General features: G+C 35.5%; 1 protein-coding gene across 1 annotated transcript in view; it reads left to right on the forward strand.

Moving 5' to 3' along the window:
- oca2 (oculocutaneous albinism II) overlaps positions 1 to 12,322 on the forward strand; it is a 79,771-nt gene that overhangs the window by 31,102 nt on the left and 36,347 nt on the right. Inside the window, 5 exon segments of the mRNA XM_042758512.1 lie at positions 3,554 to 3,643; positions 3,645 to 3,690; positions 10,317 to 10,464; positions 11,311 to 11,368; positions 12,123 to 12,231. Coding sequence (XP_042614446.1) covers positions 3,554 to 3,643; positions 3,645 to 3,690; positions 10,317 to 10,464; positions 11,311 to 11,368; positions 12,123 to 12,231 — 451 coding nt within the window.

A 12,322-nucleotide genomic window follows, 5' to 3' on the forward strand; every position in this document is an offset into this window, starting at 1 on the left:
ACTTCAAAAGTTTTTATACACTACCTTGATTTACAAATGCAAATAATGTTATTGTTAAGATGTTTTTGAAAGACATCACTAAGGCTGCTTTTATATTTCAAATAATATTGTGAATAATCACAATTTAAAAGAACTGTTTCGAATTTTAATATATTTAAAAATAAAATGTATTCCTGTGATGGCAAAGCAGAATTTTCAGGCTACATTTTACTCTTCAGTATAAACCGTGACACATACATACCTGTACATACATTTATTTATTTATTTAGAACAGCATACATTTGTAACATGGTAAAAGACTGTACAGTCATTTTTAATCAATGCGTTCATGTTGAATATTTTTTTGTCTAAAAGTCACAATTTGAATGGCCAAACTGACACTTTTTTACTAGGTTTTTCATAATTTTATCAAGTATGGCATTAGAGAGAGAATCAGTGGTAGGTTGTAAAAAAGTGGTAGAAATGGCAATGGGATTAGGAAATTATGTCATGATTTAAGATTTTTATTAATTTCCCTGACTTAATTAAGGCCTAGAAATCACATTTTTTATTTAAAATCGTTGAAGTTTCCAGGTTTTCAATGACCGTGTGAACCCTATCTTAGCCCGTCCTACATTTCTCAGGCAGCAGTCAGTCATGATGGAACATCTTGTACTTGTGGGCTCTTTGTTTTTTTTCTCTCTTTGTTTGGGCTGTGAGAGTTGAAATGGGCCTCCCCATCGGTCTCGACAGGATCACTACAGCAGGAATGTTGCCATTTGGTCAGTCAAGCATCCATCTGTGGAGCTCTCTAGATCAGACATTTGAGATTGGGCAGAAGGAGTGTTTCAGGGTCGCTGAGGAGACATTTCATATACGCTGTGCTCTCTCTCTCTCTGGCATCTACTGGGCCGTCAGTCACACTTCCAGAAATCTCATCTGCCAATCAGTGCTTCTCCAGGCCTCAGGCAGACAGGCTTTGGCGGACTCTGGTTTGACCGTGGCCCCTGACTGCTCACTAATCAGCTAGTGCCAACAATGAAGGCCTTTTTGTATAGAGATTTCACATTCCCTCTTCTCTCCCACTTGCATTGGTATTTGAAGTTTCTTTCTTGGCTGATAAATGTGGGACAGTGACAACAGAAAAGGAGTAAGAGGAGTTCATTACTGCAACATGCCTGCCTTCAGGACAAAACAAGAGAATCTACAAAGAAAAATCCCCAAACACTGCCTATTGTTTGCAGCTGCATTACTGACAAAGTATTGAGGACTTGTGCATCTACTCTATATGATAGTGCATTCATCTCAACAGTGCAGGAAAACCATGAGCAATAAAGCAGAGGACCACTTTAATAAAATGTTATTGGCAGATTCCCTCTAGCCCAGCTTGCCCCAATGAGTCTGTAAGGGTGTTTCTTATTTTCAGAAGGTTTGGACATTGGAGTGACACTCTTGGCTTTTAGATCCCCTATCCTGTTCCTAAAATATTTTTAAATCAAATTATCCCCAAACACTTGTGATAGAATATGTTCAGTTAAAATTTTTTTTGATTCATTTTAAAGTGAAATTAGTATTTTATTTCCCTGAATCTGTCAAAATATCAGTCTTTATTTGAATCTTAAAGTAATAGTTCACTCAAAAATAGACATTCTGTATCATTCACTCACCCTCATGTCATTCCAAACCTCTGGAATGCTGGAACCTCTACAATTGAGTCAATGAGTTGAATTTAAGAACCTGATCAGGCTCATTTGTTACCCCCCTTTTTTTTAATGGATAAGCAGATTAATTGAAAAGATCAGAGACGATTTGTTCACAAATCAGACATCACTTTATGCAATGAGGGTGCAGTGGTCCTTTCATTTGTTCTCCCTGTCTTTTTAGTGTATTTCTCTCTTTAAAATAAAATTATTTTATTAGAAATGAATTCTAAATAATAATAATAATTCCATGTTTTTTCCTTTTAAACCCCGTTACAAATCTAATCATAGAGTACACAAATGGATGTGTGTTCTTCTGAATACCTCTCCCTTTCACACACACACACACACACACACACACACACACACACACACACACACACACACACACACACACACACACACACACACACACACACACACACACACACACACACTTTTTTTCCCTGATCTCCTGTAGAGGTCACTGTATACCAGTCTTCACGTCTCTTTGTCTCCATTCACATTTGTCTCATGTTGGTATGAGATTGGACTCTTTGTTTGTTTGTTGTTTGCTTACTCACATCTTATTTTTTTTTTAATCCTTTCAATCATGGTTTTGTTTTATGGGTGGAGGATTTAGTACCTTGAGCTGCTCTAGGGAAGTTATACCGCCAAAAACCAAAAGCATCAGTGTTTTCTCCCTTATTTTTACCAGCTTTTTGTTTCGTTTCTAAAAAGTACCTCTAAGTCCTGGGTTTTTGCCAAGCCTGAGCAATGCGGGGAGCCGAACTACAACAGGGATGCAATTATCTTGTATCTTGCCAGTTCCTTTACAAACTAGAAGAGACTGGGTCTAGCTGTCACATTTTTTACTCATTTCTTCCATTTCTGTATAGGTACAAAAAAGAAAGTCTTGGCTAGAATAAAACATTATTGACGTTATTATTGCACAAGAAAAAGGTAAAGTTTATTTAACACCTGTTGACCTTTTTTTAAAAATGATATTGGTGCTAAGTTATCACAGTGGTAACCTGCCATTAAATAGCCTGTTATAGACTTCTCACTTTTTACAATTTACAATCACAATTTAAAAAGTAAAACAATTATAAAGCACAAGCAATTTGTGAAACAGCAAAAAATGTCAAATATGTCAAAAAATATTGTAATTAATAAATTATATACATTGCAATATATAAAATATGATAGGATGATGAGTTAAAAACTGTATTTATAAAGGGTATTTATAAATTATTATAAGTTAAGAGGGTTTTAAACTAGGGTTTTGAAACCAACATACAAAAACAAGCATGTGTGCCTTTCTTCGTAAACTTCATCTTTGTACTACTTATGTACACATATCACCATGTAAACAAGCAAAGATACCCCACTACAATAAGTTATACACCAGCAGTATATTGGAAGATAAGTCGTTGGATAAGATTTCAAGCGATCATAGATCTATTTTACACATCTTTATCAGTGGTGCCGTTTGAAAATGTGATGCCATCTGGTTAAGAGGAGAGATGGGGTGGGCTGCACAGGCAAGAAAATATCATCTGAAGCTAGATGTTCAGTCGAGAGGGCTGTGTGCTCTTGATATGAATAAAAATTAATAAATAGTCAAGAGCATTATAAGAGGATTTGTGCCACATGCAGGTGCTCATTTAAATCTTATATAAGTGTTTTAATGCATCAAGATGCAAGCATTAAAATGCTGAATATGATTCTGTTGATGAAATGTAATCAAGGCCTCCATCCACATTATATGGAGAGCCAGTAAAGTGGATGTGATCTCTACTTAGTGCTTAGAATAGATTTCATAAAATACCACAGCAAATTAATTGCACAATTTTTAAAAGGGTGAAAATTAACCCACCCTCTTCTTCCTCTAGGGGATTGACTTTGCGTCCTTTACGGGTTACATGTTCCTGGGAATCTGTCTGGTGCTGCTGACCTCATTTCCTTTTTTTTTTGTGATTTATTTGATTGAATAAAATTTTTTACAAGGAGTAATGTGGTGTTGTTGTTGGTTAGTAATTTTTTATTCTGTTTTGTTACTAAGCAGGTTTTTTAATATAATAATGATCTATCCTCAAGTGTATGTAGAGCCACTTTGCTTTCCTTCGTTTTTGATTCAAGCTCTTTTGTTCTGACATGTGCAATGAAAAATTAATTCATAATCCCATTGACCTAGATCGTAAAGAAGGAGCAATAATTTCTAAAAACCATAGAGTGGTTGAGGGCACACTTGACCTTCCTTTGTTGACAGCAGTTCTTCCTATATGACAATGTGAATGAGTGTCATACACCATTCTACACTATTTACACCAAATATCATATCCTATCCAAAGCTCCTTACATTTGGCCTTTGAGCCCCTGTGACTGGGATAGGCACAGCCTGCCCTTTCATGGATGATTATAACCTCGGTACTTCATACATTTTTCATCCGCCCCTCCTTCTCTCCCACATTCCACGATCACATTGATGCATTTAGTCTCTCTGTACCCTTCAGGCTGTTTTCCCTGATATTTCCACTATTCTTATCGGATGAGCCTGTGCTGAAAGCCTTAACGCATCTGGATTAAATACATAAATCCTGTCATAGATGACCTCTCTCAAGACCTAGACTTATGCACAGTTTTCAGACAGGACATGTTTGAGGGGTCAAAGTTTGTCTGGTTAGCATGGCCCATTTAGAAGAAGGAATTATTTTATTTTCAAGGAACACACACACACACACACACACACACACACACACACACACACACACACACACACACACACACACACACACACACACACACACACACATATATATATATCATTTATTTACAGTCCTCTTATTTTTCCTTTCACGACACAGCTCTAATAAAGGGCTTGGAACTGTGTGTTCTTGTGTAATTAGTCAAATTTACAATTCAGGTGATTAGCCCAAAAGAAAAACAATAAAAAAACCCTCTTTGCCCAGAGCTGCCTGTGAGCAAAGATGGCACATTTAAAATTGTACTTTCAGGTGTCAACTGTTTTAAATCTACAATATTAATAATTTTCTTACTATCTACAAAAATAATCCAAACAGGATCTGTGTTAGAGCATGTTTATGGTTTTACTGTCATCAGCCTGTCATAATGTACTTTTATCTTGATATCCACCATTGTGTAACGCTTGCTTGAAATGGGTGATGCATCAGAGAATTGCATAGTTATGACATTTTGAAGGAACATTGCACATTTAGCCCAAGTGTGAAAGTGCTAGCACAGCTAGAAAGGCAGTTAAAGCCATCATAGACTCTGACAGGTCAATACCACTCTCACCGCTGCTTCACCGCCTCCACTGAAAGCCAGTCTGGCCAGAACAGAATTTTGGGTTCATTTTCAATGTTTAGATTGTATCAGTGCAGTGTAAAGTTTGTGAAGATTTTTTATTTTTTTTTTAAAAGGGTTTTATTTATTTATTCATTCATTTATTTATTGTTCATTTTTTGTACACTTACCCTTCAAGCTTCAAAATAGGATGCATAAGCAAGTAAATAAATAAATATTACAAACATAAAAAGTAGTGAAATGTATCAAAAGCCATTTGCCATTGCAATTACACTCGCTTTTTTTGGTGAACTATTCCTTAATTACAGTCACATTTTTATATATACAGTGGGTATAGAAAAGAATCACCCTTTTTTAAAATAGACTCATTTTGTTGCTTTGTAGCCTGAAATGAAGACACAATATAACACCATCATGTCAGAAAAAATAAATAAAAAAAACAGAATCACTGAGTTGGTAAAAGGATCACCCCCCATCCTAAAATAGCTTTCCTGGAGCACTTAAGTTCTTGATAGTGCAACTGAAGCAAACAATCAACTATGGGTGGCAAGGCACTGTTAGAAGATCTCCCAGATAAAGTTGTGGACAGGCACAAGTCAGGAGATGGATACAAAATAAAAAATAAAAAAAATTAAAAGGCTTTATCAATGCCTAGAAGTACAGTGAAGTCTGTTATTAAGAAGTGGAAGGTATTTGGTAAAACACAGACTCTCCCTGGATCACGACATCGCTACAAGTCCAAACTGGATGAAAGAGCCTGGAGGAAACTGGTCAGAGAGGCTACCAAGAATCCTACAGCAACTCTAAAGCGGCTGCAGGAATTTATGACAGAGTGGTCATTGTGTGCATAAGACAATGATATCACAAATTCTCCACAAATGTGGCTTGTATGGAAGGTTTGCAAGGAAAAATGCCACTCCTCAAGAAAGGCCATATGCAGTCATGACTGAGCTTTGCCAAAACGCACATTGAAGATTCTGAGGCAGATGAGACTAAAATGCAATTATGTAGACTCAAAACCAAACGATTTGTCTGGCAGAAGTCCAATACAGCTGATGGTAATATCCTGTTATGAGGGTGTTTCTCTGCAGCAGGGACTGGAGCACTTGTCAGGATAGAAGGAAAAATTGATGGGGCAAAATATGGTCAAATTTTTGAGGAAAATCTGATGCTCTTTGCCAGAAAGTTGTGAATGGGAAGAAGCTTTATCTTCCAAAATGTCAATGACCCAAATCACACAGTAAAACTCACCACACGTTTGTTAAAGGAGAAAAGGTGAATGTTTGAATCCTTGCATGGCCTAGTCAGAGCCCAGACTTGAACCCCACTGAAAATCTGTGGAATGATTTCAATACTGCAGTTCACAAACGCTCACCATCAAATGTAACTGAACTTGAGCAGTTCTGCAAAAGAAGAGTTGGCAAATATTACAAAGTCTAGATGTGCAAAGTTAGTAGAGACGTATCCCAACAGACTAAGGCTGTAATTACAGCAAAAGGTGGTTCAACAAAATACTGACACAAGGGGGTGATCTTTTTCCAACTCAGTGATTCTGCTTTTTATTTTTATTTTTATTTTTTTCGGACATGTTGGTGTTCTATCTTTTATTGGAGTAAATACAGCTGGATAAAACAAAAGCTGTGTCCATATTCATTTCAGGCTGCAAAGCAACCATATGTGATTATTTTAAAGGGGGGTGATTCTTTTCTATCCACACTGTTTTTAACCTCAAGTCAAATGTTTTTTTTTTTTTTTCATTATTTGTTGTGTAAAAAAAAAATAGAATTGATAATCAGATGCGTCTTCTACCTCCAGTTGTCAACTTCTCTCCACAGATGGCCATTAGCCTCTTGAGCAGCTGCTCCCTCTGCTCCACAGAGACCAACTCCTCACATCTCCCGTAAACCTCCACACCTGAGCTCTCCTTCACACACCTGACAGTATGACAATAGCTCCTTTATAACAAACCACTCATTTCAGCCATTCATAGGCTGAAATCAGGCTCTGGGGTTCCCAGAGAGGCTTTCACCATACCCATAAGTCAGAATGAGAGGAAAACACAAAGCGCTTTCTAACACCAAGATGTTTTCTTTCTGAAAATTCAAAGAGTGTTTGAGTGGTTGATTATCCAATTTAAACTAGGTCTTTTGAGCCATATTTTGATTTTGTAAAACAGCATGACAGTGTATGAGAACTGTGTGTCGATCAGCCAGTGTTACCTTAGTAACCTGGGCTAGAAAGTAGTAGGTATAAAAGTATTCAATGCAATTCAGTTCAATTCACATTTGTATAGCGCTTTTCATGAAGCACATCGTTGCAAAGTAGCTTCACAGAAAATGGAAGTTTCTACATTACAATTGAGAGTAGTTTATCAGTGGTGACTCATGGTGATAATCATATGGCAGAAATATCTAAATTTCTTTCATCATGTAACATTGCTTGAATGGACCTTTATATGACAAGGTTGTGTGGAAGATAGTGGAAGTTTTGAGAACTTCAGATTACACAGACAACCACCAGTTGACCTCGTTGATATGTGTAATAAATAAGAGATAAACTTTTATTTTTTTCATTTTTGTTTTTGATGCACTGTAAAATGATTTTTCGTAGCTGTGAATAAAACAAAGATCACTGGAGTAAGTTTTACAAAAAAATTTAATTCAGTGTGTTACTTGCAATTTCTTTGTAATTATTTGTGAAATTTGCTAGCAGATTCTGATTGAAAATTGTTTCTAATTTATTTATTTTTTTCTGACAAAGTACTGCTTTAGACTGTAATGGCTTCAAATTTAAAGTGATTTTTAAGAGTGTTGACGTTCATTTCTGGCATTTTTCTTTTTAGGGCTTGTCAACCACCCAGGCTTACATTTTTAAAAATATTTTTATACTTTTGCCTATATGAAAAAGTTATAACAGCATTATCAGTATTTGAGAATTTGAATTTAGAAACAGTCAATTTTAGTTATTTATGCTTACAGAACATCTACACAAGAACTGTGTTGTTTTGAAAACCTCCTGCTCTAGGCTGCACACATGGATGCTTCACATCTACAGTAGAGCTTTAATTACATGTATACATGTTTTGTGCCTGTCATTTTATAGATAAAACTAGATGAGAAACAAGCAACTTAAAAAAGAAAAAAGGTAATTTCTTTTTCAGTGGCTTTTGCCCACTGTGAGGGTTGTCTTTGAGACATCATCAGCATGGGACAAGCACCATCCAGAATGTCAATCTTCCCCTCCGTTCGGTGATTATTGGGTTTTAGGGTGGCTAACACAATGAGAGAGTGCTGGTCAGTGTGTAGCTGATACAAAGTCTTAGAACTCTGCTCTATAAGGAACAGGATCTTAAATGATCGGTTTGCCGGTTCCCCAGGTACATGCTGTGTCTGGACGAAAGACCTCCACTAGGCCTGATGGTGACCACTCAATGCCAGTCCAATTTCTAATTCTGTAAAGCCTGAAGTCCCCACAGAGCTTCACTTTCAAAAAATCAAACCTGCTGTGCGGCTGATACAGATTTCCAGGCCCTCGGCATGATGCATTACTGTGTCTTATTGTGATCAGCATGTTTTCCCCATGTCAATTAGCTTCTGGGAAGCCTTCCTAGCAGACTCCCATTCGCATGGTGAGGAGTCATGCTGAAGGACTAGTGCAAAATCTTTCCTCTCCTATGTCTTTCTTTTTTCCTTCTGCCTTATCTTCTCCTTCCATACTTTCTCCATTCTTTCTGTACAGTAACTGCCTACGTAGCTTTTGCTTCATCTTATCTATCTATGAGTGTGATTTGACCAAGTACAACATGTTCCTGGCTCAACATCCTTGTTGATCCTGGAACATCATTCCAATTAACCAATCAGAACTGAAAAATAACTTTTCAGGAATTGTCAGTTTTAGACTTACAATCAGGATTAGGTGCTTCTATACCCTTGTTAATCAGCTATAATTTCCCTCTGATTTTAGGAATAAATTATGGGTTAGGTTTAGGGGTAGGGTTTGGGTTAAGTCTGTATTCTATCCATCCATCTATCTATCTATCTATCTATCTATCTATCTATCTATCTATCTATCTATCTATCTATCTATCTATCTATCCATCCATCCATCCATCCATCCATCCATCCATCCATCCATCCATCCATCCATCCATCCATCCATCCATCCATCCATCCATCCATCCATCCATCCATCCATCCATCCATCCATCCATCCATCCATCCATCCATCCATCCATCCGTCGGTCTGTCGGTCTGTCTGTCTGTCTGTCTGTCTGTCTAATGTATTTCATTTTTATTTATCTGTTTAATTGTCTATTTTATTGTTTGTTTGTTTATTTGTTAGTTTTTACCTGCTTTATAGACCTTTGTTTTCCTGAGACTGGCAATGCCCTCACTTTCATTACTCTCAAATTCATACAATCTCCAACTTCAGATAAATATTGAAATCAAATGGTTACTGTTAGAGAGATTCAAACTCAGGCATTTTAATCTGCCAAAAAAAAAAAATATATATATATATATATTATTTTTTGCACAGTTTGAAAGACATGTTTGGAAATCTGTCACTAAATTTAGACTTAGTGAGATGTCTGTATTAGGCTACCTTTATAAAGTAACACATTCATTAATTTTATAAGTGCCATAATAATTACAATTGTGGAGAGATAGTACTGTTTCAGACAGTTTTTATTTAGTAATTATTTGTAAGTTTTTTTGTAAGTTATTTGTCATTACTAAGATAAAGACATCAAACTAAGATCTCAAGTATTATGGGCTTTTTTTTATTAAATCAAACATTTATTATTTTAACCATTTATTTTTAACCATTTATTATTTTTAATGCCTTAAAATCTTTTTTTTTTTATATTGCATAGGGTATTAAGACAAGTGTTTTTCTTGGTAAGAGGTCACTTGAAAACACCATTTTAGGTCCAAAAAATATATAAAGTCATTAACTTGGTATTTAAGTCTATCTTAGATCTTAATTTTTCTCTTTTTTCTTCTTTTTTTGTGATTGGACTGTCTGCATTTCTAGCTTTACTGTATCTGGGAAAATGTATACAATTCAGCTAAATTCATAAAATTAGTTGGCATATAGGTAGTGACAGACATTTAAAAGATGTTTGAGGGTGAAATTTAAAAAAATATTGGGAATAAATGAGTGATTATTTTTTTCTGGATTGGCTCTGTTTGACCATAAAGCCCTATTTTTAATAGGTCTTGTTATCTGTTTCCTCAGAGTTTTTTGGAATAGATTTGAAATTTTTATCTTCGTATTTGTCTGTTCTACAGCTGAACCCTTTATCTTGTCATGATTTATGTCGCCCTGCAGAACTGAAGCATGAGATTCTGGTGTGGAGGCAGACAGCCCATCGCATTAACCCTGCCAGCCGAGAGGAGACTGCCGTCAAGTGTCTTCTCATGCAGAAGGTGCTCAATCTGGAAAGCCTCCTGCACAAGAAGCTGAAGACCTTCCAGAGGTGCCACGCTCATGCTCAATCCATTCTTTTCTTTGTCTGTCTGGTTAAAATACAAGCAGTCTGTCTACACCGTGCATGGAGTTTGAAATCATGGATATATGTTGAATATAAGTGCATTTTTGTTCTTTGTTCTTGTTTTATTGGTTGGTTTTTGGACTTTTTTCACTTGTGTTGTCTAAATGTCATGAGGATAATGGTGTAAACAACTGAAAAACAACAAATTAGCAATACCTAATGCATTCTCAAGCCTTATTTTACTATTTTGATATTGCATGTAATATGAGTGTCTTTCTTGTATGAGTTCACTTGAAAACACCCTATTAGGGCCAAAATATATCCATTCTCACTGCATGACACCTGTTGTGTCTGACAGTAGCACATACCCAGAAGCCCAGGATGATAAATGAGCAATAATTAACCTGTTGAAAAGTAGGTAATTGTTCTCAATTGTGTAGGCTCTCTAAAGCTCTTCTAGAGCGCTGAAATTTTAATCATGCAGAATAATTTTGTTCTCAACAGTATCCTGTTTTTTTTTTTTTTTTTTGTAATTATTATAAATGTTTCTTTTGACTACATTTATACATTTTAGCAGACGCTTTTATCCAAAGAATGAAGTGTGTTAACTACAGAAATTCGATTAGTTATGCTTGTGGTTTTGTGGATCTTGTGGTTTGCTTTGATGACAAATAGAATAATCAAAGAAGCCATTTACAGCCTCACATGCTGAGTAGAAAAGGTTTGGGGTAACCACATGAAATCACCACTCCTACTCATTTGCAGGTGTCCATGCTGGCTGAAAGGATGTATTAACACACTTCATTCTGTTTTATTCCTTTATTCTCACAGGCAAATATCACAGGAAGACAAAAACTGGGAACACAATATTCAAGAGCTGCAGAAAAAGGTAAAACAAATATACTCTGGCTTGTGTTTTTGATAAAATACCATTTATTGGAGTTTAATTGGACACATGACCTTTGACGTCAACAAACAAAAAAAATGTTTCTCCTTCCTTGTAAATGTTAACCTGTAAAGCTAACTATACTGTGTACTGTTATATGATTAGCATTGTAATATTTGCAATTTTGCATCTTTTTTTTTCACTGCTATGCGTGGTCCTATAAGAATAGACCTGCAGACTGCAACTCATTATTGTTTTTTAATAATTATGATAACAACAACAACAACAACAACAACAACAACAATAATAATAATAATAATAATAATAATAATAATTAATTAATTATCTAATAAAATAAACAATAAATATTTCATGATTTAATTAAAAATATATATATTCATAGTAGTTTAATATAATCATTAATTAATTGATATGGTCAAAATTTATTAATTATTAAATATTTCTCATTGTACAAATATAAACAAAATGGTTAAATATCACATAATATTACTATGAGCTGACGCTAAATAAAAAAAAAAAAATACAATTTTGTAATTGTATAAACAGCAGAAGTGTTAAAGTTTATTTATTTAGCAGATGCTTTTATCCAAAATGACACTAATGAGATTGTGATTATAGTTTGGTTTCTAAATATCAATTGAACTATACTGTGTGTACAGTAACACTGTTTAGAGAGCATAATGGGTATGTTTCTTTCTGTCCTGTATCTAAACATGTCTTTCATGGTCTTTTACAGCACAGAATAACTGATAAAATCCTTCTGGTCAAGTGTCTGACTGTCCTTGGTGTGGTCATCTTCATGTTCTTCCTGAACTCCTTTGTTCCTGCCATACATCTGGATCTGGGTAAGCGAGAGACAAACAAGGACACAAATAATCAGGAATCATCTGTTTCTATTGCTGAACCGGCCCTGCTGTTTACATGCCTCACTGTATA

The sequence above is a fragment of the Cyprinus carpio genome, chromosome A6, assembly GCF_018340385.1.
Source record: "Cyprinus carpio isolate SPL01 chromosome A6, ASM1834038v1, whole genome shotgun sequence".
Classification (NCBI taxonomy): domain Eukaryota; kingdom Metazoa; phylum Chordata; class Actinopteri; order Cypriniformes; family Cyprinidae; genus Cyprinus; species Cyprinus carpio.